The 26037-nt window shown below is 64.4% G+C and overlaps 1 protein-coding gene across 37 annotated transcripts in view; it reads left to right on the forward strand.

Moving 5' to 3' along the window:
* The window catches only part of DENND2B (DENN domain containing 2B), a 143065-nt gene extending 121196 nt beyond the window's left edge, over window positions 1–21869 (forward strand). For 36 of the 37 annotated variants that reach the window (XM_084974788.1, XM_084974784.1, XM_084974792.1 and 33 more), the window contains 16 exons: window positions 3888–4039; window positions 5725–5940; window positions 6789–6885; window positions 7423–7467; window positions 8242–8426; window positions 9271–9380; window positions 9512–9581; window positions 12088–12165; window positions 12649–12789; window positions 15654–15802; window positions 17302–17479; window positions 17652–17693; window positions 18635–18746; window positions 19414–19653; window positions 20602–20688; window positions 21166–21869. In XM_084974788.1, the coding sequence (XP_084830914.1) occupies window positions 3888–4039; window positions 5725–5940; window positions 6789–6885; window positions 7423–7467; window positions 8242–8426; window positions 9271–9380; window positions 9512–9581; window positions 12088–12165; window positions 12649–12789; window positions 15654–15802; window positions 17302–17479; window positions 17652–17693; window positions 18635–18746; window positions 19414–19653; window positions 20602–20688; window positions 21166–21200 (1937 nt within the window). In that variant the 3' untranslated portion in view covers window positions 21201–21869. Of the gene's footprint in view, window positions 1–3465; window positions 3536–3887; window positions 4040–5724; window positions 5941–6788; window positions 6886–7422; window positions 7468–8241; window positions 8427–9270; window positions 9381–9511; window positions 9582–12087; window positions 12166–12648; window positions 12790–15653; window positions 15803–17301; window positions 17480–17651; window positions 17694–18634; window positions 18747–19413; window positions 19654–20601; window positions 20689–21165 lie in introns of those variants that run through there. The other variant, XM_084974814.1, reaches the window with a different exon arrangement.
* Window positions 21870–26037: the final 4168 nt, after the last annotated feature.

Consider the following 26037-nt stretch of genomic DNA (forward strand, 5'->3'; position numbering starts at 1 on the left):
GCTGGGGGACAGTAGGGCACAGAGGCCTCTAACAGTATAGAGGTCGCCGCCCAGAGGTGCGGTCCTGGGAAGGGGGCCTGGGCAGCTGGAAAGCGGTGTCCAGCTTGGAGGGTGGCTAACGGCTGGCCCCTCGGAGCTCCCCGTCTGATGTGCTGCACATTGTCGGGAGGCTGAGCTCTTAATCTGGCTCACCCTCCACTGGGTGAGGGAGGGGGAAAGCTGGCTGGGGAGGGGAGCTGCCACCCCGGCGCCCAAGCCCCAGCTGTGGCCCCCACGTCCAGGCTGTGGTCCCGAGCCCTGGCTGAGGTCCCCGAGCCCGGGCTGTGGTCTGAAGATTCCCTTTGGAGGAATTCTGGGAGCCAGTGCACACACACTGCTTCCCTGACTGCTCCTTACAGCTGTGCGTGTGCTGGGGTGGGGCACTTGGCGCCTGTGGAAGTGACCAGAGGAGATGTGGGTTGGGGGGGGGGGGGCGCAGGCTAGGCCGGGCTGGGCTCCTCCTTCAAGAGGACCCATGTGTGAGGGTGGGCGCTGACCAGCCCCTCTAAAGAGTGCAGAGCAGCAGTTCTTGGCGACACCCTCAGTCCTTGTCTTGGCGGCCAAGCTGGGAAGTTTGGGACCTGGGGCTTCCCAAGCTGGGCTAGGTGAGATAGGGCTACTTGGAGCGAGGGCTCCAGGGAGGAGAGCCCACCTCTTTGGCCTGCTAAGGGCAGCATGGAGGGCCCCCGAGGAAGCTGCCTGGGCAGGGGTGCAGGTGAGAGTCCCGAGGTCTGCCAGGCCTCTCGCCTCCCCTCCACGCCCCCCGCCCCTGCGCTTAGAGCTTGCCCAGGGTTCTCCGCTCAGCTGCAGCTGCTTCAGCCTCGCTGTGGTCCTGCTTCTCCAGAGCAGGTTCTGAGCTTGATTCTCCAGCCCTCCTCCTCTCCCACCTCGGAGATGCTGCTTGGGGATTGGTTTGCTCTCAGCAGGTTCTGTTTGGTGGTTCTGGGACGCGAGGACTGCTTGGGGACAGCCCACCCCCTGGGCACCTTACTGCCTGCAAAGATGACCTCGAGTGTCGGGGTGGGCAGGAGCGGTCCAGAAAGTTGGGGGCACGAGGTGAACTGGAGCCGGGCAGGGCCCAAGCTGAGGCTGGGAGGCAGGCTTGGGCCAGCGCCAGCATCCTTTCCTGGAGAAGTGGTTAGTGGCCTGGTGGTGTCGGCGAGGATGTGGAACGTAGCTGGAGAAGGAGCTGGGGCTGGGCAGGCAGGAGGGGCAGGCATTGAAGGCTTTCTGGAAATTTAGTTTTTAGAGGTAACACCAGGCTTGAGGACCTGGTGTTGCCACCTGTTTTCAGCTCCAGGTTTTCACTGATGTGTGCCCGCCACCGCTCCCTGGGGCTCAGTCGCCTGCATCTGTGCAAAGCTTTGGTTCTGGGAAGGAAAGAAGGGAGAGAAGGAGGGAGGACAAGGGCCTTTGCCTTGAGACTCACGTCACGGCCGTCAGAAGAGACATCATTAAGCAGTGGTTCTGGGAGGTCGCGTCGTGGCGCATCAGAAACGAACCCAACTAGCATCCATGAGGACGTGGGCTCCATCCCTAGCCCTGCTCAGCGGGTCAAGGATCCAGCATCGTCGGGAGCTGTGGTGTAGATCGCAGATGTGGCTTGGATCCCACATTGCTGTGGCTGTGGTGTAGGCCGGCGGCTGCAGCTCCTATTGGACCCCTATGCGGGAACCTCCATATGCCGCAGGTGCGGCCCTAGAAAAAGCTACATAAATAAGTGCAGAAAGAGCGGTGGTTCTAGTGGGGCAGGCGGGCCGGGGGCCAGTGCATCCACCTCCTCGCTTCCTCCCCTCACTCGTTTATTCATCCGTCTGCTCAGGGGACATTGGACATTGCCCGGGGGCGTTTTCGTTGTGAGCCCTGAGGATGCTGCTGTCACAGATGTTGTGGACTAGGCCACGGTTGCTGCTAAACCCCCCCAAGTGCCTGGCACAGTCCACCAGCCCCGAACGGCAGCAGACGGGAGAGACTCATCTGAGGAGCTGAGACGAGGCTTTCCCACAGGCCGGGGAGTCCGGCCCCGTGGAGTTGGGATTTGGTGAGCCTGGTGTAAGCGTTCCTCCTGCCGCCGTAGCTCTGAGCCCTTTCGCAGCATCAGGAAGACTGGCCCGGCGTTTCTAGGCCTTGGGCCCCCGACCTCAGAGCTGCAGGGTGTGTGCCGGAGGGGAACCAAGAAACGCAGGGTCTCTTCTGATCCCCCGGTGCCCACGGTGGGGCCGCTGGAGAAAACACGCAGGGCTCACTCTCGGCTTCTCGAGGCAGAGTCACTGGGCCGGCCCAGCCCGTCGGGGCTCTGGGACGAGACAGTCCTTTTCATTTTCGTAGCTTGACGGTCACAGGAAGGTGTCGGGGAGTGGCCGAGGACTCTGCTCCGTGTGGGGGCCCCTAATCCAGCCCCAAATCCTTTCCTGACCCACCTTTGACTCAGTTCACAGAGATGGCGTGGCTCCCAAGCAGCGTCATTAGCTGTGACCCAGCGGGCCCTTCGCAGCCCCTGCCCCCATAAAGGCATTTCCTAAACTCGTTGTGGTTTTTCACGGTAGCAATAAGTAGATACCACAGTTGGCGGCGGGTGGAGCTCGGTTTGTAGGTTGAGAAATCGGAAAGCGCAGAAGGATGGTTTTCCCCCGCGTCCCGTCCTGGGAAAGCTTGGATGCCAGGGGCCTTTTGTCCAGTCCTGTGGCTCCCTGAGAAGCGGCGTCTGAACCTCTGGGTGGGAGCCACGGCCGGGCAGGCCGCTGGGGGCTGGGGGTGGCCCAGGCTGAGGCCTGCTGCCCGGAGAGGTGGGAGTGCGCTGCTGGCACCTCTGTCCTCAGTAGCGGTGCTGGCAGGGAGGGGGTGGGACACGCAGGGTAGGGGCAGCACTCGCTCCTGGTCCTGTCAGCGTGTCACTCCAGTGATTCTGCTGCATGACTGGCCAGGCCTAGCCTCCCCCAGGCCACTGTTGTGTTTCAGAGAAGCCCGGGCACGCGCTGGGGGGAGGGGCTCGGTCCTCAAGGGCAGGGACTGTGCTCAGGACCTTCTGTGACTTCCTGGTAGTGCCAGTGCCATGCCTGCTGCTGGGATTTCAGAAGTGAGTGCCCAGAGAAGCAAGGACCCCCCACCCCACCCCCTGAGCCCACACGTCTTTCAGGCCTCTTGTCTCCTCTGTGTCACAGTAGAAGACTTGATTCCAAAAGGGGACCGATGACCATCCTGTCTTTGCTGAGGTCCATGGGGGGCGGGGGGGACAGAGCAGTTCACTGAACAAATAACACTGGGCACGCACGACGCACCTGTCACTGCTCTGGTGCAGCGTCATCTCAGCGGACCAGACAGGAGGCCCGTCCTGAGGGAGCTGGGGAGCCGAGCGCAGGCGAGCTGGAGGCCTGGCAAAGCCCAGCCCCCTGGAGTCCCCAGAGTCCCTCCACGCCCACCCCCGGAAGTGCTCCTCGGGGAGCCGTGGATGCAGGGACAGCCGTGTGGCCTCTGAACGCCTGTCTTCCATTGAACTGTGTGTGGCTCTGGGCCCTTTGCAGCAGAGGGGCTGGAGCCAGGGGAAAGATGCCTGGTGTTGGCTTTGTCCCCGGCTGGGCACAGGCACGGGTGGCTGAGCCAGTCTTGTGCAATCCTTGAATTTATAAAGCAGAGGCCGGACATGGCGGAGCTGGACCGGGGGTGGGGGTTCAGCCTCTGGACGCGGAGCCAGGATCTGTTTGTAGCCTCCTCACTGCAGACGGGCAGCTGCGTGACTCATGAGCTGAAGGGCCAGGCAGAAGCCGCGCGCTCTCTGGCTCCCAGGAATGCAGCTTGTTTGTGTGTGTGTGTCTCCTCCTTCCCGTCCCTCACTTCTTCCGCCTCTGCAGGGGATCTGCCCAAGGAGAATCCGTATGAGGATGTGGACTTGAAGAGCCGAAGGGCAGGCCGAAAACCCCAGCCGCTGTCGGAGACCTCCCTGGACTCTTTGCACAGGATGTGGAGCCCGCAGGACCGCAAGTACAACAACCCGGCCGCTCAGGTAACCGCAGCCCTGCCTGCGGCCGGCCGTGGGCTCCGCGGGCGGCGGGGCGGGGCGGGGCCTCAGCCGGGCTCCGCCCACTGGTGCCCGGCAACGGCGGTGACGTCAGGAGGGAGCGCTGTCCGCGGAGACCTCCGCCTTGTGCGTCCCTGTGGACAGTGGAGGCGCGCCCCGAGGGCCGGCCTGCCCCCTCCTGCCCTTCACTGCTTGGCTCTGCGCCGCAGCACCGGGGGGTGGTGTCTCGTGCAGTCACGGCCCCTCCTCCCTGTTCGTGGGGGCGGAACACAGGCCTGGCGTAGCTGTGGCAGAACCCATCCCAGCGCTGGCACTTGGGGGCCAGGCATTGGCCCAAGACTGAGATTTGGAGAACTAGACAGGTGTCAGGACGGGATTTGGAGCCACTCGCATTGGATAAATGGCTGAGGAGGTGACTCTCCGAGGAGAGAAGTGACAGAGGCAGAGTGAGAGCAAGGTGCTGAGTCGAAGGAGGCTCTTCCACGTGAGCTCCTTCTGGTCTCGTCCGTGGTCGACGGGAGGTGGCAGAATGGACAGCCTTTTGGGACTGTGCAGGCAACCCCGGTTCTCCTGGACATTTTATAGCACTGTCGAGAGAATATAAAAATTAATTCTTTTGGCTTTGAAATGATGTGTATTTTTTTTTTTTTCGTCTTTATAGGGCCACACTTGTGGCACGTGGAGGTTCCCAGGCTAGGGGCTGAATCAGAGCTACAGCTGCCGGCCTACACTACAGCCACAGCAACGCCAAATCTGAGCTGCATCTGCGACCTACACCGCAGTTCAGGGCAGTGCCAGATCCTTAATCCACTGAGCAAGGCCAGGGACCGAACCTGCATCCTCATGGATCCTAGCCGGGTTCGTTACCGCTGAGCCACGATAGGAACTCCTGATTGTTTTTATAATAGATTTACCTTTCCGATGTGTTGTGTTTGAACACGCGTCCATGGAATTTGTTCTTGCAGGCTGATTGGGTGGGAGGCAGAAATGGGGCTGGAGAGGAAGGAGGCACCCTGGCAGGTGAGGAGAGCAAGGCCAGGTCAGGACGGCAGGTGGCAGGCACGCCGGTCTGCAGGGTGCTGCCTTTCTAGCAGGAGCAGAGTCCGCTGAGAGTCCTGTGCCATCATTGTAGGCAGAGGGAGCAGAAAATGGATCAGGGGTGGGGCGGGAGCAGCCCAGGACTGCAGAGCTGAGGGGCTGCTGGCTCTGAGGCCGCTTTGGCGTCAGGGCCTGGAGCCCCATGTCCCCCAGAAGCAGTGAGCAGGGCTGGGCCAGCACACGGTCTCTGGCCTCAGCAGAGAAGCCTTTTGGGAAGACAGATTCCATCGGCCACACTTGAAATGAGCAGGGTCTATAGGCCTTGTCCCAGAGCTCAGAAGGAACCCCCAGACGTCTTGCTGGGCCTTCTTTTCACTCAGATGACAGCTCAGTTGCTCTGCTGTCTCTTCTCCAGCAGAACCAGTTGAGCTTCCTTCATGGCAGCAAGTGTCTAACCCAGGCCCGACCTGCCGAGGAGCCACGGGTCTTCAAGGAGGACCCCCTGGTCGATGGAGATGCCTGGGAGGGACTGGGGGCAGTCGGGGGGCTGGCCTGTGACGTCTGTGTCCGGGCCGGGCAGACAGGTGCGGCCCAGGCCTCGTGCTGAGTCCCTGGTCCCCTCCCCCCCGCAGCTCTCCCTGAAACCTGGCAGCCAGTCCCTGCGCAGTGGGAACTGGTCGGAAAGGAAGAGCCACCGGCTGCCACGACTGCCCAAGAGGCACAGCCACGACGACATGCTGCTGCTGGCTCAGCTGAGCCTGCCATCCTCGCCGTCCAGCCTCAACGAGGACAGCCTCAGCACCACAAGCGAGCTGCTCTCCAGCCGCCGCGCCCGCCGCATCCCCAAGGTGGGCTTCCCGGACAGGGCAGCTGGGGCTGGGCAGGGCCAGGCCGGCAGGTGGCTCTCAGCGAGGTGTTAGGGAAAGCCTGGTCCCAGGACGTGCGCGGAGCCCTGGGGTGGGTGGAAACGGCACTCGGGAGGCGCCCTGTACCTGGGTGTGGGCTGTGCGATTTGAAATCCCCGTGTGCACAGACCGACTCCAGGCTGTGAAGGGACCCACAACTCAAGCAGGGTCTTCCTTTCTGAGCCCCCGCCCCCGCCCAGCGGAGAACTTGCCTGTACCTGGGCGTGGGCTGTGCGATTTGAAATCCCCGTGTGCACAGACCGACTCCAGGCTGTGAAGGGACCCACGACTCAAGCAGGGTCTTCCTTTCTGAGCCCCCGCCCAGCGGAGAACTTGCAGCGGGACTGGCGCAGAGGCGTTAGCCAAAGGGTATTTTTAGCTTGCACACAATGCTCGGGTGTACTGGGAATATAGCTCCTTCCTGCTGGGCCCCAGGTTGTAGCCCCGAGGGAAAGGCTCGTCGGTCCCTGTTCCTGCTGTGGCCTCTCTTTGTCTCAGTGGGTTCACGGACTCCTGAGGCCCAGGAGCTCCCATCCTGTCTGGTTTGATCAGTTCCTTCCTCTGGAGAGCTGTGTGGAATGGCCGTGTCTTGGGGCAGGAGACCACGAAGGGGGCAAGTAGACGGAGGGCCAGCAGTGCGCCCTTGGGGTCAGTGCAGCAGGGAGGCCAGCTCCGGGCCCTGGGTGGGGTGTGGGCGCGCAGAGTGTAGTGAGCAAAAGGCTCGGAAAGCCGCCTTCTCAGAAGCAGGGGCAGCTGTGGGAGTGGCCTCAACCCCCTGCTCTTCTCACTAGCTCGTCCAGAGAATTAACTCCATCTACAGCGCCAAGAGGGGGAAGAAGAGGTTGAAAAAGCTGTCTATGTCCAGCATTGAGACGGCCTCGCTTCGAGGTGGGCCTGGCTGGCTGGGGCCTGGAGCGGGGGGCCGGGACCAGCTGCAGGCCGTCCTTCTGCGGCCCAGAAAGTGGCCACGTTGCGGGCAGGGTGGCAGCGGGGGAGAAGGCCCTGGGACGGGTTAGTTCCGACTTTGGGCTGGGAGGCCCCGCATCGGGGGGGCTGTGGGAATCTGCTTTTGGCAAAGGAAAGGCCAGACTTGCTGAGCCCTGAGGTCTGCTTCCCGCTTCGAGACTTGGCCGCCAGGAGGCCAGACCTTGTGTTCCAGGCCCAGCCTCCCTGCTGGCTCAGCCTCCGGGCTGGGCTCTCAGCTTCCCCCAGATCAGGACTGGCCGCGTAGGGTCTGTATAGAGACCAGCCCTTCAGTCTGAGCTCTGAGGGACCCTGGTCCCGGACGCCCCAGCACCTGGCCAGGGGCCTCCGGAGCCCGGACGAGGTGCAGCCGTCTGCAGAGGCGTTGGGAGGGGCACGGGGAGCGAGTGCGATGGGGCAGCAGCTCAGCAGGCCTGCGCACCTCTGCTCTTCCTGTTCCAGATGAGAATAGCGAGAGCGAGAGCGACTCGGACGACAGGTTCAAAGGTGAGCCCCGTTTCCCCAGAGCGTGAGCCCTTTCCCAGCCCGCCTTCCCTCGGCTGCCTTTGCACCTCCAGTGTCCCGGCGCAGCCCACAGAGCCAGGGGTCCCGCTGTCGTGGGCCCAGCCCTGCACCCTTTCCCTCCACCCTGTCCCTGACCCCACACTGAAGTCGGGGCCCTGCCCGTGCTTCCCAGCCGTGCTCCCAGACAGTTGGGTGCGGGGTGTGCCTGGTGGCGTTATGAATCTAGAGGTCAGAGACGGGATCAGAAGGTTGCAAGTAGCTTTCTGGGTTGTAAGAAGTGTGCCAAAGTCTGAGGAAACTGGTTCCTCTCCACAGAGAAGCGCCACCTCCCCGGAGAGGTCCTGGGACCTTCCCACTCCGGGGCCCTTGGACAAATCTCTGTGCTCCCTCTGCTGGGAAGCCTGCCTCCCTCCTGGGGGACCTTCTTCCCGCCTGGTCCTCAGACCCGGGGGCCGGAAGGAGGGGCCGGGGCCATGGGCTGCGATAGGGAGGATGACGGGCCCGTGGGTTTTCAGGTCTTCCGGTGCCGTGGGGGCAGCTGGCCGGGCGCCCCATGCGTCCCTGGGGTTGCCTGGCGCACCGTGCTCTGGCCCCAGAGGCTCCAGGAGGCCCAGGCCAGTAGCGGACCTGGCTGGGCGGCGTCCGACCGGGCTCAGGCCCTCCGCGCCACCCAGGCTGGAGCCGTGCGTCGGGGCTGGAGGCCGGCGAGGGGCCTGGTGGGCCAGCCGGCCAGCCTGACGCGCACCCCACCCCCAGCCCACACGCAGCGCCTGGTCCACATCCAGTCGGTGCTGAAGCGGGCGCCCAGCTACCGGACGCTGGAGCTGGAGCTGCTCGAGTGGCAGGAGCGGGAGCTGTTTGAGTACTTCGTGGTGGTGTCCCTCAGGAAGAGGCCGTCCCGGAACACCTACCTCCCCGAGGTCTCCTACCAGTTCCCCAAGGTGAGCGCCCGCCGGCGTGCTGCTGTGGGGCCCTGCACGCGGCCCGGCCGGAGGTCGCGGGTTTGGGCCGCCCATTATCCGGAGGGTGCCGGCGGGAAGCGCCCCCAGCGCGCCTAGAGTAAGACCCAGGTTGTTGCCGAGGACGTGGAGGGTCCCGGGTGGAGCCACCAGCGGCCCCCCCAACCCTGGGCCCCATAACCGCTGGATTGATACCCAGCTCTCCTGCTCTGTGGTCCCCTGGCCAGCGTGTGCACTTCAGCGACATGAGGGCACTGACGGCTCCGTGGTCCCGTCGAGGACCTTGCCGTCACTCCGGGCAGCACCCGCCCTTTCTCTCTGCTGTCGCCTCTGCCAGGAATCTTCTTCTTCAGCCTGCACTTGGCTGCTGGCGCTTTCTCATTCCTCCTTCTCTGCTCAGGTGGTACCTTTTGCAGGAGATCTTTCCAGAAACTCTAAAGTAGTCCCCCACCCCCACCCCCCACCGTTAGCTCTGTCATGTCGCCGTGTCTGTGTCCTTGGGCCCCCCCCCCCCAGATTGCGTCGTTGTGGCTTATCAGCTCTGCTGACCACGGCGTACAAGGCCAGGGGCCTCAGCCGCCTCTCTTTCTGCTGGTGGCTCTGCGTGTGGCATCCTGCCAGGCGCCACATGGAAGGTGCTGGTTTGAACTTTCTGTGGCATGTAGGGAACGAGGACACAACCCACAGCCAGACCCTGCTGTGAGCGCTGGTCGGGGGCGGGCAGGCCACCGGGAAGCTGGGGCTGGTGCAGGTCCCCCCCCCCCGCCCCCCGCTCCTGCCCAGGTTCCTGTCCTCTTAGCTCTCCCCGTGTCCCTCTTCCTTGCAGCTGGACCGACCCACCAAGCAGATGCGGGAGGCTGAGGAGCGGCTCAAGGCCATACCCCAGTTCTGCTTCCCCGACGCCAAGGACTGGCTCCCCGTGTCTGAGTACAGCAGGTACTCCCTGCCCCGGAGCAGTGGACAGCTGCGGGGCTCAGCCTGGTCCCTCCCGGGGACACGGTCCCGCTGCTTGGGGGCTGTTTCCCGGCTCCCCGATCCTTGGCTGATGCCACTTCTCCCTGTTCCAGTGAGACTTTTTCTTTCATGCTGACGGGGGAGGACGGCAGCAGACGCTTCGGCTACTGCAGGCGTTTACTGGTGAGTGGGTCCCGGGTCCCGGGCACTGGGCCGCGCAGTGGGCGGGCTTAACCTGGGCTCGTAGGACCTCCTAGGATCTCTTTTGTGTGTTTCCTGGGACTGGCCCGGGCACGCACACACACGTGTACAGACACGCCCACACACCCACCTGCGCACACACGCACACATGGTGTGCCTGGGGTGGCAGGACTTCACATGGCCCCCTTGGGTTGGCCCTGGGATCTAAAAGCAACGCAGTAGGAGGAGGGCGGGTCACCTGGGCGTTCAGCTTCTCTGTTCTTTATCTTTCCACGCATTTCCTGGGGCTCAGGGGCCCTGGGCGCTGACCCCGGGCGCGTGTGCAGCAGCCTGGGCTGGGGCACGGCCTTCCTCACCCGCACCTGCCAGCCTGATGCGCGGCCCCGTCTCTGTGCTCTGGTGGGGCTGGGCCGAGCAGGGGCAGAGCAGTTACCTTGTGGGGGGTTCCGGCAGAGATGCTCTCAACTCAAGCGGAAGTGGGGTTTGACAACAGAAGCCATGTTGGAGGGAGAGAAGTGCCATCTCCTTCCTGCTGTGGGGCTGGGAAAGGGACGACAGAAAGAAAGGCCCGTCACCCATGGCCGGCCGCGGCTCCCTGGAGGAGTTGTGGGCAGCGTTGCTGGCCGGGTGTCAGGTTCCCAGGTGTCTGGGGGAGAAGAGGCAGGTGAAGGGATCCTAGGCGTGTAGCGGGGACTCCAGGTGACGGATTCCCGGCCACGCGTTGGTTGGTGCCTTCAGAAACACGTGCCCTACACCTGCTGAGGGCAGGCAGCTGCCGAGGGCACGGGCGCTGAGTCAGCTTGAAGGGAACCGGACAGTCCGGTGAAGGAGGGTGGGCTTTCGATAGAGGGCGACGGCAAAGGGCATGAACAGTTGTGTTGGGCCTCTTCGTGCTTCGGGCTAGATGCTTTCATAGGTCATTCTCTTCATCCCTCGTAACAGCCCGTGAGGTGTTACTGTGCCTGTTCTGCAGGTTAAGGAACAGGCTCAGAGGTGGGGTGACTTGCGGGGCAGGGCCAGCACCCACTCCAAGGCCGCTAACACCTCTGGCACTCGCGGATCACCCAAAAGTGTCGTCTGGGAGGAGGGCTGTTTGGATGTGGGATGGTCAGCGAGGGCGGGCTGGGGGGGATGCTGAGCGGCAGAGGTGCGGGGCGCGATTGGCTCACCTGGGCCCGCAGGGAGCGCGCCAAGGCGCCGTTGCAGGAGCAGAGATGGAGCAGAGCTGCTGCTTTGCAGTGGGCCTGGCTCCCCGGGGAGGAGCACGTTTGTCCTGGCGTGCTGGGAGAGGGCCTGGGCTGGGACCCTGCCAGGGGCTGGCACCAGCTCGGCATTCCTGCAGATTGGACGCAGCGATTCTAACCCAAATCCCACATACTTGATTTAATCACTTGGGGCTTTAGGGGAGGCGGGGGGAGGGAAAGAGAGAGGAGTGAGTTTCAGGCCTAATATGGACAAAACCAGATTCTGCCTCCTCTTTAGATCTGTGACGTGTGGCCAGCAGGTTTGGAGGCTGGAGTAGCCCATCTGCATTTGCTTAGCGGTCTGCACGCGGGGCCGCACCTGCCACTCTGCTCCCGCCGGCTGGGCCCTGCCAGGCCCGCCAGGCCTCTGAGCCAGAGGCAGCCACGGAGCCCTGCCAGCCCCTGGCTGGAGAAGCACACGCTCCGTGGATGCCCTCCAGCCTGCCTCTGGGGGCCCCAGGCCTGGGGGGCTCTGGTGCACCTCTCCCCCAGCCGCCGCCTTTTCAGCGCCCCCTTCACTCTGCCCCCTCTGCTCTAGACCTGCCTGTCCCGCGCTTCTGTCCCTTCCTTGCCGTCAGAAAGTGCTGTAGAGGTGATACGGCCAGAGGCCTCGTGCCGTGACTTCTAAACACGTGACCTTGGGCAGCGGCTTAATCATTGTGAACTTAGTTTCCTGGTGAATAAAGTGAGGGTGATACGCCCGTCTGACCAGCTCTTGGAAAGTACCAAGCGCAGGACGCGGAGACGGTCAACAGCCAACAGCTAGCACTTTGCCTTCTTGGAATGCGGGTGGGTCGGGGGGAGAACAGCCGAGCGGGGGCACGTTCTGTAGGGTGTCTGTTGGCGGGGCACTGACGACGGCCTGGCCTGCTCCTAAGGGTGTACGCGATCTTCCCGTCGCTTCCTCGGGGCCCCAGGGGACTTAGGGCCGTAAATCCACAGATCACCCACAGCCTCTACCAAACTGCCGCATCTGCTACCAGCCCCATCAGCATCCTCCTGGAGGAAGCGGGGAGCCTGGCACCTCGGGCTGAGGGCCCGGCAGAGGCCGGAGCCCTGCCCCGGGGAGCGGCAGCCTCCCCTGGGGGCCTGGTTGAGCAGAGGTTTGGAAGAGGCCCGGCGTCTCCTCTCAGTAGCAGAGAGGCGCTTGGTCCTTGGTTCCCAAGGAAAAGAAGCCACATGAAGTGATCCCGCCTTCTCTGTGTCTGTGTCTGTGTCTCGTCCTCGTCCTCGTGCTGGCCCAGCCAAGTGGGAAGGGGCCCCGGCTGCCAGAGGTTTACTGTGTCATCAGCCGCCTCGGCTGCTTCGGCCTGTTTTCCAAGGTAAGAGGGCTCAGCCCCCTTCCGCCTGCCCCTCCCCGCTGCCGGCCGCCAGGACGGTCCGCAGGCAGCCGGATGGGGAAACCGTGCCTGGGGGGGGGGGGGGTGAGAGGGCAGGCGAACCCTCTGACTCCCGCCCGTCTGCCAGCTCCCGCCCCAGCATTGCCTGCCCGCCGATGTCACAGCCCCCCAGGCCGTGGGCAGAGCCACAGTCCTTGGGGACAGAGGCCCCTGGGGAGGCCAAGGGCCCAGGAAGCCCCTCTCAAGGCATGTCCTTGGTCCAGCTGCTCAGCTCTCAGGAGCCAGGGCCGGGCCCGGACAGGGAGCAGGGCCGCCCCCCGTGGCCAGGCCCTGGCAGGAGCAGGGTGAGACGCTCCTGGCAAGACCGTCCCCTGAGCCCCAGCTTTGGCCCCGGCTGGCCCAGTGCTGGGCCGCCCTCTTCTCTGCCCTGACCGCCTTCCTCCCCGGTGCTGGCGGCGGGCGCAGGTCCTGGACGAGGTGGAGCGCCGGCGGGGCGTCTCGGCGGCGCTGGTCTATCCCTTCATGAGGAGCCTCATGGAGTCGCCCTTCCCCGCCCCCGGGAAGACCATCAGAGTGAAGACCTTCCTGCCGGGCGCTGGCAACGAGGTAGGGCCTCTGCTGCGGCTCCTCGCGGCCCGGCCGCGCTCTCCCTGCTCCGCACGCAGCACTCAAGGTGCACGCGGGGCTCCGAGCCCTTGGGCGACCTGCTGGCCCCCGTCGACTGTGGGCAGGTGTCTGCGGGGTCTCTGCTCGCGGACCCCGGGCCAGAGGCGTCACGGTGAGGAGGGCCCAGCTCAGTTCTCGTGGACGGGAGGCTGGGGACAGACCGACGCCAAACACGCCACACAGAAGGAGAAAACCTCGGGATGCGTCAGGTGCCTGGGAAGCGCAGCCGCGTGCGCGTGTGACATGGTGGCTGCTTGACTTGGGGGCCGGGGACGCGCCTCTGAGGAGGGAGCTTGTGACCGGGGACCCGGAGTGAACGGAGTCGTGCAGAGGCTGAGGGAGGAGGGTCCAGGCAAGAGAGGAGTGGCCGGGCCGCAGGCGCCGCAGGCTGGGCGGGAGCGGGAAGGCGAGTGCCCGGAGGGGGCCTGAAGACGGCCGGCATGGACGGGGCCGTGGCCGGGCAGCGGGGCCGAGCCTCCAGGCCGGCCAGGTGGGCCGAGCTCAGGGCCTTGGAGTGTGTCTGAAGCAGGGTTAAAGATCGGAGGTCTGACTCTAAAAGCGCCCGGGCTGCTGTGCAGCTGTGGGGCTGGAGGGAGACCGGCTGGGCTGCTGGTGCCGGGGTGCGTACGGGCCAGAGGTCCCAGGCGCCAGGATCGGGGTGTGGAGGAAGGATGAGCAGTAGCTGATCTCAGGTGTGCGGGGGGTTAGGGTCGACAGCATGCGGTGTTTGGTGGGAAATAGGGAAAGGCACTAGGGGGACTGAAGGCCAGTTCAGCCTCCGGCTGGAGCAGCAGGGTAGCTGCCAGAGCACCTGGAGGAGAGCGGGCTTCTCAAGGGGAACAGCTTGCTCCTCCACGCCTGACGCCTAAGGTGCCTGAGGGACGCCACGGGGGAGGTGTGCAGTGGCAGACAGTGTAGACGAGATGCCACCAGGGAGGTGTGCGGTGGCCGACAGTGTCGATGTGTGACAGAAGGGGTCCTGAGGGCGTTGGCTCTCGGGGGGGGAGCAGAGCAGGCAGGAGGACCAGGGCGGCTGTGGCGGGGGGCCCAGGAAGGGAGTCTGCAGAGGGGAGGGGTGACCAGGAGCCGTGGGATGAGGGGATGGAGGTGCCTTGACCGGGGTGACTGCCACGAATGTGGGTGGTCAAGGCCGAGGAGCCTGTGGCGAGCTCAGAAGTCGCGGGGCTGGGAGGGTGAGACGGAGTTTGGCTGGGGGCGGGGGGGGGGCAGGTGCAGAGGGCAGGTGGTGAAGGTGGTTGCTGGGCGCTGCTGGTTGCGGCCAGCAGACGGCTGGGTGGAGGCAGCCCGGGCTCCACGGACAGATGGACAGACGGATGGACAGAGTGGCTCTGACGGCGGGGAAGGGCCGTGGCCTGGGGCTTCTCGACGCTCACCTCGTGGCCTCGGCTTCCTGACGGTGGAGGAAGTCGTGCTCTGGGAGCGGGAGGTGGGCGCTGGGTTTGAGGAGAGGGAGGAGAAATGAGATGCGCTGTTGCGGGGAGCAGAGACCCCTCTTGGAGGGATGTCTGCCTCACGCGTGGCCTGGGCGCCCAGCAGCAGCAGCCCGGAGGCAGGCCTGCAGGACGGCCACTTGCTGTCTACCGCGCCCGCACTGCTTCCTGACCCTGGGCCCTGCTGCCTTCCACCTAGAAGGCCCTTCCCTTCCCTTTCCCGCCAGGCTCAGTGTCTGGTGCTGAGCGGCTGCCGTGCCCCCACGTTCACCCCACTCAGAGGGCTCGGCGCCCTTGGTAGTTGTCCTGTTATCGTCCCTTTTCTGTCCTGCCACCAGGCTCCCTCAGCTCCAGGAGGGCGGGGCGACTGGAATGAGGCCCAGGTCCCAGCCGCCTGTGCTCACTCCCTGGAGGAGCCCGCACCCTGGGGTGCTGGGGAGGGCACGTGCTGCAGCGCTGGTGTCGGGCCAGCGGACCTCAGGAGGGGCTGTGGGAGCCTCGATGGGGCTGCCTCTGGGGCAGGTGCAGAGGCCCTGGGTGACTGGCGTGGCGTCCCCCCGGCCAGTGGCTGGGCATGCTCACCGCGGGCAGGAGAGTGTAAGCGGACCTCTAAAGAGAGGTCCTGAGGGCGCCTGGGGCCAGTTTTGCTGCCTCCCTGGGGCCCGCAGGGCGGCTCCTGAGCTGCGACTTGGCCCCTCGCTTGTTTAGACGGAGGGCAGATAGCACGTGGGCCTAGAGGGGGAGGCCGTTTCCCCTGGGCTCTCAGGAGGCCGAGGCTTCCCCGTGGCCCTACACACCCAGGAGCCAGCGGGGAGGCGAGGCGGCCCCAGGGTAGCAACCCCCCAGCTCTCACACCAGGGTCCATTGTCCTTCCACCTTCATGACGGCCCCTGGGAAGTGGCCCTTTGCACCACGGCTGCGACCTTGGAGTGGCCTTGAAGCCTCCCCGGAGGAAGACGGCCAGGTCTGGCCCTGATAAAGACCGGCCCGGCTTCCTGGCAGAGTGCGGGCCTAGCGGGCCCTCCCCGTGTTGGCCTCGTCCCTGGCTCGGGGACTGGCCCAGCTGATGCAGAATGGCCAGAGGAGCCTCTGGAAGGAACCTTTGGGGGCGGGGTGGCCTCTGGGACACCAGCCTCGTCTCTGCAGAGATGGGCCAGCCGGTCCTGCGGGGGTGGGGGTGGGGCAGGGCCGGGCCTTTGGCAGGGAGATGGGGGAGCAGCAGCTGGGCCCGCACCGCCCCGGCGCGAGGGAGGAGACTGGGGGCAGGTTAGAGGCCTGGAGGGGAAGCCGCTGCGGGGGGCCTCGCGGAGGCCTGGCGGCCCGCCTTCAGCTGTGCTGCCCTGGCGTCGGCAGGTGCTGGAGCTGCGGCGGCCCATGGACTCGCGGCTGGAGCACGTGGACTTCGAGTGCCTCTTCACCTGCCTGAGCGTGCGCCAGCTCATCCGCGTCTTCGCCTCGCTGCTGCTGGAGCGCCGCGTCATCTTCATCGCCGATAAGCTCAGGTAGCGGCGGCGGCCGTTGTCGTCTTCGAGCTTGGAGCGCGGGCGCCAAGGGAGAGGGGAGCAGACGCGGGCAGACGGCGGTGGCAGGAGCGGGCTCGACAGCGCACAGGACGGCGGGGTTGGAGCCCCGGGAGGGACCCGTAGGCCGAATCGGTCCCGGCGAGCCAGGGGTAGGGGGTGGGGGGCAGGGAAGAGCCCGCGGGCCTCTGGCGCCGGCGGGTCCCTGGCAGGGGAGGCAGGGCCGGCTCCGAAGGGGGACCAAGGGCAGTGCCTGGGCACGGGCGTGAGGGTGGCGCCTGCAGAAGGGAGCTGACTGGAGGCCCGGGCGCCCCTGTGTTGGTGGAGAAGGTGGAGGCGGGGCGGGGAGAGGGGCACAGCCACACCAGGAAAGGCTGGACACCGGGGCAGGGGCTGGCTTAGGAGGAGAAGCACAGGAATGGATCACACGTCTTGGTCTGGAAGGTCAGCACTTAGGGGGCGGAGGAGTTCCCCCGGCCACGATGTGGTTGTGGCCGCGGCGGCGGTGGGCGCGTGCATGGCAGAGATGTCACTGAAAGTGAGGGACCTGGAAGAGCCAGGGGTTCGGGAGAGGGTCTTAGTCCGCTTGGGCTGCAGCCCGGGGGGCTTACAAACAGCAGCAGCTTGTCACAGTTCTGGAGGCTGCGAGGCCCAGAACGAGGTGCCAGCAGTCTGAGCATCCGGTCAGCCTCCGATGCCCCCAGCAGCCCTGGACCCTGAGGTCTTGCCCTGGGCCCCACGCGCCCCGTCCCGCCGCCACTCTGTCCCCACCCTGGCCCGGCGCCGGCCTGGGGTCTCGGGAGGAGGTGCTTAGAGGAGCAGAGAGGCAGCCCTGGGGGGACTCAGGCCCGGACCGGGCTCAGGCAGCCCAGCAGCCCATGTTCCTCGGGTCACGTTTCGGGTTTCCCACAAGTCCTCTGTTCCTCTGGCCCAGTTCCGAGGTCCACGTGGGAGGCAGGTGCGCAAGTGCACACACATGCGCACATGCACGCGCAGGCTCCTGCCGCGCTCCTGACGACAGCGGACGTGCCTGCTCCGCGGAGACCTCCCTCCCGGTGTCCCCTGGCCGTCCTGAGGCGCAGAAGGCCCTTCTAGGTCAGGAGAGGGCTGACCCTACCGACCTGGGAGGAGCGATGGGGGCGGAAGAACGGTGCCCGCCTCGCGCCGTCACCGCGGTTCCAGTTATAGGAGGAACAGGCAGGGCAGAGCCGCGGAAGTGAGGGTGGGTGACAGGCCAGCCCGGAGGGGCGGCCCAGTGTCAGGGGCGGGGCTGATGAGATGGCCCCGGGAGCTGCACTGGACCCTGCCCGGCTCAGCCTGGCGTTTGGGTGCCTTCGCGCTGTTTCCGGGCAGAGCAGTGGAGGGCAGCCCTGCTGTCTCTGAGCACCTGCGCAGCGGGGATGGGGGGGCTCCCCCGGCGGCAGGGTTGGGCCCAGGCCCGGGAGCTCTCACGCGAAGGGGCTGGCCTGTCCGTCCCCCAGCACCCTGTCCAGCTGCTCCCACGCGGTGGTGGCCTTGCTGTACCCCTTCTCCTGGCAGCACACCTTCATCCCCGTGCTCCCGGCCTCCATGATCGACATCGTCTGCTGTCCGACCCCCTTCCTGGTCGGCCTGCTCTCCAGCTCCCTCCCCAAGCTGAAGGAGCTGCCTGTGGAGGAGGTGGGCCCCCGCGGGCGCCAGCGGGGACGGGGGTGGAGGACGAAAGGGAGAGGGGACAGAGGCCCCGGAGGGGGGTGGGCAGAGAGGGGCTGCTGGTCGCCGGTCCTTCCTCCTGGCGCGGGCCCTGCAGGGGCTCCTACCCTGAGCCGCTGCCCGCGTGATTCTCTCCCAGGCGCTGATGGTGAACCTGGGGTCGGACCGATTCATCCGACAGGTAAGAGCAGGACGCCGCACAGCACAGCCTGTCCTGGGGCGGGTGCCGTTTGCCGCTGCCGCACAGGCACCTGCTGAGCTCTCGGGGTTCCACGTGCAGGGAGCAGGCGGGGGCGGGAGGAGCTGGTCCGAGCCGTGGTGACCTGGCGGGATCTGCCGTTCTGCTCCGCATCGTCAGCTCTGGAGGGCAGTGTGGGTTGTGAAGGACGAGGCCTGCAAGTTGGAAGACCGGCCCTCTGCCGCCTTTGAGACGCACGGCCTTGGGCAGGCCCTGAACTCTGAGCTAGTTCTCATCTCGAGAGAGAGCACGCGCGCGGTGGTGGCACCGGCCTCGAAGTGCTGCCGGAGGATCCCCCGTGACACAGAGAGTGCCGTGGACCGGAAGGGTTTTGGTTCCTGTCGACGCCAGAACCTGCGTTAGATGGAGACACTCCTGGCTCCGTAAAGGAGCATGACCCATGCCGAAACTGCTGGGCACGTGGGCTGCTGCTCAGCCCCGCCAGGGCCACCCCTCCTGGGTCCCGACCCTGAGCCAGAACAGAGATGGGAACACAGCCCCTCCTCCTGCCTGAGACCCAGGCTGGGCCACGGTCCCCGTAGCCAGCACGGGCCCGGGCAGGAGCCACAGCCCTGCGCAGTGCAGGCCACCTGCCGCGCCTCGTGGTCTATGTGACCTCAGACGAGTGTCTGGACCACTCTCTGTGCCCGGCTTCTCCGCTTCAAGTGAGGCTGCCCATGGTACCCGGGCCACGGACTGCTTCTGAGGGTCCCGGGGCCACCGTGGTGGCTCCACCTGTGGCCGGGAGCTTCCACGCGCTGTGGGCACAACTAGCAGATAAGACAGTGTCAGGGGTGCTGGAGAGGGAAACGAGCTGCTGCGTCAAGCTCCTCAGGTGGGGCTGGCACAAGGTGAGGGCTCAGGCGGCTCTTCCCTCCCGGCAGATGGATGACGAGGACACGCTGTTACCCAGGAAGTTGCAGGCGGCCCTGGAGCAGGCCCTCGAGAGGAAGAACGAGCTGATCTCCCAGGACTCTGACAGCGACTCTGAGGATGGTGAGTAGGCTCCGCCCAGGCGGGAGTCGGCGCTGCTCCGGGCGGGGCCTCCCGGCGCTGGGCCCTGTGTCTGCAGACCAGACGCTTCTGGCCGCTCCCGCTCCAGGTGCAGGACCGAGGGGCCTCCTTTAGCGGGAATCCTCTCGCCCCCCCTTTGCCGGTGGCTCGGGGCATCGTGGCCTGACGAGGTCCGAGGGAGGGCAGGCTTGTGTTTCATCCGAGGGACTTGAGAACCTCACTCCTGGGGCTGCTTCGGGGACGGCCCCGGCTGCAGAGCGACCCTCTGAGATGAATCCCTCGAGCTCAGGACGTTTGGGAGGAAAAACCCAGCCACACTGACTCTGGCTGCCCCCAGGACACGCGTCAGCGCCCCCTCTCGGGAGCTGGAGGGAGCTCCCTCTTCCCAGGAGCCAGGGGAGCATGGAGGGTCCTGGGTACGGGGAGGGCGCTCTGGTCTCTGACGGCCACTCATGCAGCGGCCGCGGCCAGCTTCCCCTGCCACAGCGAGTCTCTGACCTCCTGGCTTGTGGACTGGTTACAAACAAGCCCAGGAGCACAAGAGCCCCAGGGTCAGGAACAGGAGTCCTGCTCGGGAGAGGAGACGCCAGCGGGAGGCTGGGATGGCCGGCCCGGCCCCGAACCCCAGAGGGCCTCCCTTCTCCCGCAGAGTGCCACACCCTCAACGGGCTGGTGTCGGAGGTGTTCATCCGGTTCTTCGTGGAGGCCGTGGGGCACTACTCCCTCTTCCTGACCCAGACGGAGAAGGGTGAGAGGGCCTTTCAGCGAGAGGCTTTCCGCAAGTCTGTGGCCTCCAAGAGCATCCGCCGCTTTCTCGAAGTTTTCATGGAGTCTCAGATGTTTGCTGGCTTCATCCAAGACAGGGAGCTGAGAAAGTGTCGGGCAAAGGGTAAGGCCAGCTGAGCCTGGACTGGGCTTCCATCCGGAGGCTCCCGGCTGTCAGCCAGGGCCTCCCGCCACCCCCTCCGCCCTGACAGAGGCTGCCAGGGGCGCCTTCCCCACCTGCCCGGTAAATGCCTTCGCGAGCTGGGGCACAGGCTGGAGCCGTGCGGCCAGGGTGGGGCTTGGCTCCCCCCGCCCTCCCCCCGTCCTTCTTGGGAGAAAAGGACCAGGCCGCCGTTGAGGGAGCTCTGGAGTCCAGGGCTGGGAAGCCCTTGGAGTGAGCCGAGCGGGCTCTGTCTGAGGCTGGGCGTCTGCCTCCGGAGCCCCGGTCCTCCCATTTCTGTGATTCATCAGCTCCACTCTTTCCAGGGGCTTCTTCATCCCAGCAGGACCTTTCTGTCTCACCTCAGGGTTCCCGTTTCTTCTGCCCACTGATCTGTCCATTCAGGGGAACAGATCTTGTGAAGCACCACGGTAGAGGGTCTAAAAGGAACTGCAGGAGTTTCCACTGCGGCACAGCAGGTTAAGAACCTGGCATTGTCTCTGTAGTGGCTCAGATCACTGCTGAGGTGCAGGTTCAATCCCTGGCCCGGTACAGTGGGCTAAGGACCTGGTGTTGCTACAGCTGCGGCTGGGATGTGATCCCTGGCCTGGAAACTCCCACGTGCTGTGGGTGCGGCCAGAGGCAAAAGGAGGACCTGGAAAAGGCGTCCATCCGGGGGCAGCTCTGGCCCGAGGCGGGGCGTCCTCACCATCACGCAGCCGGGGCGGGGAGCCAGGGCCCTCGTCCTCAGCGCTGGACCCCAGGGAGCTGTCCCCGGGGGTGTGACGAGCCAGGCTGAGTCCTGAGGCGGCGCCCCCCTCAGTTACAGGCACAGCCCGCGGTCCCCCTCCAGGCCTCCTCTCCGCTGTTCCTCCAGTGACTCTCCTCTGCCTGTTGCCCCCTCTCCCCCAGGCCTCTTTGAGCAGCGAGTGGAGCAGTACCTGGAGGAGCTCCCCGACACTGAGCAGAGCGGGATGAACAAGTTTCTGCGAGGTCTGGGTAAGCGGCCCGGTCGCCCAACCGGCCGAGGTGCAGCGCGGAGGGCGGGGCTGGGGGCTGGCGCCGCCCTCGAGTCCAGGCCCGCGCGGCGGGGTCGGCTTCGGCCGGAGGAGCCGCGACGGCCGGCTCAGAGGCTCCGGCAGGCCGGGCACCGGCGAGCCTTCCTCTGAGGGATCCGCTCCCGGAGCAGCGGCGCCCTCAGAACGTGCTCTCAAAAGCCCACTCCCGTCCGGGAGCTCAGCCAGCTGAGTCAGTCTCAGCCTGTCTCGCTGGACGGGAGAACTGAGCCCAAAGACGGGAAGTGGCTTCTTGATTAACACGCGCCAGGGCCGCCCCCCAGCTCCGGCGCGGTCTCGGTCTCGGTACCCGGGGTCAGGCCTCGCTGGAAGCCAGTCTTGCTCATCCTCCTGCCCACGGAGGGCCAGGCTGTCGGAAGAGGGGTCGAAACATTCCCATTCTCGCTCTCTCGGCCCGCAGGCAACAAGATGAAGTTCCTCCACAAGAAGACTTAACTCTTGCCGGCGCCTCGCGGAGCCCGGGGGGGCGGGGGGCTGCGGCGGCTGCGCCCCCACAGGCCCCGCCCGGCCAGCCCACCTCTGCCTTCACAGAACCCCAGGATACTGTTTGTAAATAATCTGCTGTAAGCTTTCCTACCTGTTTCTGTAGCCAGCAGAGAGCATCCGGTAAATACTTGGACATCCCCCAGGGCCGGTGCCTTCCCGCCCTGCCCGAGCATGGACGCCGTGTCGCTGGGTGCTGGTGACTGGCCCATTATGTGCAGCGGACTGTCTCAGCAGAACCACTGACCTTCCCGGGAGCCGCCCGCCCGCCCGCCCGCGGCCCCTGCCGCCCCTGCTGCCGGTCTCGGGCCCGGAGAGCAGATGCTGTCTTGTCACGTACAGGACTTTCTTTCAAAAGAACTGAAGAGTGTCTGTGTCTTCCCAGCAGCCCCTCGCCCCGACCCTGTTTCCCAGAGGCCAAGGCCAGTCGGTCCCCGGCTCTCGGGCCTGGCCTTCTCTGGCTGCACCCACCTTGGCGATGGTCAGTGAGTCTTGGAAGCCCAGCCCCCGGCCCGGCCCGGCCCGGCCCCCGCTCTGTGGTGGCCATGATGCGGTACAGGGCACCCTCCTTCCCACATCTGCGGGTGTTCTCAATAAACAGCAGAGGTGTTTGGGCCCAGAGTCCCACGCGTCCTTGTCGTCCTTATCTAGAGCTCCCTCTCCAGGGGCTGGGCTGAGGTCAGCCCGTTAGGAATGAAACACCTCCATGCAGGAGCTGCGCACTCGGCTAAGGTTAAGGGGCCTGTGTCACGGGGGTCACCGAGTTCTCGGCCTGAGCTGTGACTGGAAGCATCGTTCTAGCTCCGCCTCCCTCTTCAACGGCCGCCAGCTGAGCTTGCGTGTCTCCAGGGATGGAGAGGATGCTCAGTGCCCCTTGGCTCCACCGCTGGTTGGAGCCCTTAAAGCATCATAGGTGTCCTGACCTTGGAGGAGAAGCCCAGCTGAAGCCAACACCGGGCTTGCCCAGAGCCCCGGCCCGCTGCCCTGGCTCTTCCACGCCCCTCTGTTAGTAGGTTTTCCCAGCTGGCACCCTGGCTGTGCACACAGAAAATCCTGCTCTGTTCCTTGGAGAAGCAGGGTGGGGATACGGGTGGCTTAGGTCTTCCACCCACCCACGGCCTTGGCAGAGCAGAGACCTCAACAGTACCCTGGATGAGGCACTGAGCTGGAATTCTCTTCGTCGGTACTGGCTTTGTGCCTGGCAGGACGTGAACCAGTGTTCCTGTCCTCCTGCCCTGGCCTAGTTGTCACACAGGAGACGGTCCCTCCTCCCCACCCCCCTCCACGGAGGCCTGGCCATGATTTGAGGTCGCCACCTGCCTCAGAGAAGCAGGTACAGAGAGGGTCTGTCTGCGTTGAGAAGGAGCCTCTTACGTGGTTGGCTTTGGCAGGGACGGAGGCCTCATCTCGCTGGGTTTCCAGCTGAGGTGGAGAGACGACTGCTTGGACCCACACAGTCCGCAGCGGGGCTTTGTTCCCTCGTAACCTGCCACTTCAGTCAGCCTGGGCTTTGCGGCCGTCACAAAAGTGGATTCCTTAATAAAATAGCACTTTTCTAAAAGGTGCTGTTTTCTTCCTCCTTTCCTCTCCCTCTTTTTTGTCAGCTTTTTGAGGGCCGCACTTGCAGCACATGGAAGGTCACAGGCTTGCGGTCCAATCAGAGCTGCAGCTGCCAGCATACACCACGGCCACAGCAAGTCGGGATCCAAACCTCACCTGCGACCTACACCACAGCTCATGGCATCACTGGATCCTTAACCCACTGAGCAAGGCAGAGACGGATCCTAGTTGGGTTTGTTAGCCCTGAGCCACGATGGGAACTAACCTCTTTTTCTTTTAACGTGGCTCCAAAGAAACCCCACACAGGTGATCAGTTCACAAGATATACAGGTGTGAATTATCACTTCTGTAGTTTTATGTAGCTTTAAAGTGCAGTGCATTTTAACCCTAGGGGTTCTTTTCTCCTGCGGTCACAGCTCATCTCAACCTAGAGAACCAATACTGGCACAGAATGGCTTGGAACGGGCTGCAAGGGACCCACAGTGACTGCTCTGGGCAAGACACCAAAGTCTCAGCTGGAAGGTAAAGGAGGGTGTGTCCAGGGGGCCTGGCTTGGGGCTGACAAAAAGTGTTCAGAGCGTCTTTCCCAGTTCTGTTTTCACACGATCTCTGGACCCCTAAACAGATGGTTCTCGAGCCTAGCAGATCCAGTGCTCTTTTTGTATAGCAAATACGGTTAACTCCCCCTTTACTATCCTGAAAGGACTAGATCATATGACCTACCTAAACATGTCTTAACTGTAATATAAAAGGGGAGAAATAAAGAATGTTTTGAATTAACAGCTCAGCTTCTGCTAATTAGGTATAAACCACTGCTAAGAGAGTTTTCTGAAATGAACAATTTTTGGCAATACTCTGAACAACACGGAGGGTCCCGATGTAAACAATACTAGGAATCTGGGAAAACGGAGAGGTACGTGAAAACTGCAAAAAAAAAAAAAATTTTTTTTAATTTTGATTGTAAAATTAAGGTAGGTTCTGGTGAAGCTGGATTCTTTTGTGTTGGTTCGAATCCACCCATGCGTTCCGCAGGGCCCAGCATTCCCGGATGTGCCGGGGACGGCAGTGCTCCCACTGAAAACAAACGTCCTCAGACGCTCGTGCCTGGTGACGACCCCGGGCCAGTGCGCGGGGCAAGGCGCTGCTCCAGTCTACACCGCGTGCACCGACGTCCCATTGCCCAGGCGCGTCAGCCCCCCGCCAAGCCGGGGTTCGCTGCGGCCACCTCTGCGCCATGACAGCTCCTGCAATGCTCGGCGCTCTGGGGAAGGAGGCCGGGGAGTCGGGGCCCCACGGGAATTATTTATAATCACAGCTCAGTTTAAGCTGCTGCAAATAAGACCTCTGGCTTCACAGACTTTAAACCCGCCTTGTTCCCCAAACGCCTGACGCATAAGGGTGCTTAAAAGGCCCTGGCGGGAGTTCCCGCTGGGGCGCAGGTTGGGGGCCGTCGCCGCCGCCGCCCCGGGTGGCGGGGAAAGAACACGTGTCTATTTACCCGCCTTTTCACATGCACGTCACATGACCGCGGCCACCAAGCTCCAGCGGTAGCAGCGCGCAGGCGCCGCCCCCGCCTCGGAAGCCCACGAGGCGGCCCCGGGGGGTGATTCCGGACTCGCCACGCGCGGAACGGCATCTTCAGTTCGACTTCTCGAGCCCCGGGTGCGCCAACGGCAGCGGGCACCCGGTCCGGGCCGAGCTCTGGGAGCGCCCCCCCGCGCGCAGGGGCCGCGCCTCCCGCTCCGCGCCCGGCGCCCGTGGGCGGGGCCGCTCAGAGCGGCGCCGGAACCAGAACCTCACGCCGCCGGAAGTGGCTCCCGGAGCCGCGGTCGCGGGGGAGGCGGGCGCGCGCGCGGCCGGCGGCCGCCGTAAGGGGCGGCGGCGTGGCTTGCACAAGACGGAGCCGTTCACCTTGCTTTTCAGTTACTCTAAGGGGCACGTGAAGCAAAGATTGAAGACACGGAGTTGAGGGGCTTCTGACCAAGCTCTGCTCCCCCTGTGGAGGCGCCGCATCCACACGCCCCGCTCGGCCAGTGGGGTCGGTGCCCACCCGGCAGGCTGGTCGAAGCTTGGCGGTCTCCTAACGGGCACCTTTCGCTCTCAGCAGAAGGAGAAACTGAGAACGCAGAGGGCTACCTTTGGTCCCGGAACACAAGCCAAGCGGTGGGTCACTGGCCTTCGTTAATCTGGGACCATGAACGGTTTGGCTTCTCTGCGGTCACCCAGCCTGCTTTGGCAGCGTTAGCACCTTGAGCGGAATCCCAGCTCTGCCCAGCGATCAGCTGCGGGTACCGAGCGCGCCAGCCGGAACACATCGGATGGCGTGGTCGGTCAGCCCTGCACTTCCGGAGCCTGGCGATGGGATGGCACAGCAGGGCACCTGTCCTGCTTACGGCGGCTGTGCCGGCGCCCCGCAATCTCAGCAGGTGCAGCAGCACCTCCGCGGAGGGCGGGGATCAGCAGTCTCCCTTCCCGCTTCAGGAACTAATGCTAACAACGCCCTCCTGGCCATGAAACGACCCCTGACCACATAGCCTCACCCCACTTCAGTGACCAAGTCCTGTCTGTCGTGTTTTCTAAATGCCACTGCTCATTTGGGCCACCTCCAGCCTCCCACTGTAGCCTAAGCTCTACCTCCCGCCCGCCGGGCCGGGCTTGGGGTCCTCCGCGGGCTCCTTGCCTACTTTCCACCGCCCAACTCGCCCGTCTTCCCAGATTCAGTTTTCTCGGCTCCCTCTTCTCTGCTTAGCCTACTCTCCCATTGACTGCATCGCTAAGGTCCACCGCCTTGTCTGCTCCCGCTCACAGACTGGCTACTGAGCCAGCTTTCTTACTTCACCCAGTCCTCAAGTGGGTAGGTAGCTTTACCTGCATGTAAAGACAGGACAATGAGACGAAGCCCAAGACCCACAGCTGCTAGCTCTGGGTGGCAACCGCCAGCCCGTCCCTGCAGCTCGCGAGATCTACACATGCCTGTACCTTCACCGGCCGGCAGGAACCAAGAGTCTGGTGTCTCACTACCCGCTGGAGACCCACGTCTCAGGCTCCATATTCTAAGTCCTCTCAAAGACATTGCAGGAAAACCCACTTTTATCTTTTTCTATCAGCACCAGTTTGGGGAAGATGTAAATAATGCAGTTTTTAGTTTACCCAACGGAGTGCCTTCCTAACCCTTTACCTCTCCCAGTATTATCGGTTGGATCATTGCCAGCATCCTCCAGTGCTGACA

Source organism: Sus scrofa, chromosome 9 (genome assembly GCF_054392235.1).
Source record: "Sus scrofa isolate SSC_HxYL_T2T_F1_AM1 chromosome 9, Sscrofa_HxYL_maternal_Yorkshire_Landrace_v2.0, whole genome shotgun sequence".
NCBI lineage: Eukaryota > Metazoa > Chordata > Mammalia > Artiodactyla > Suidae > Sus > Sus scrofa.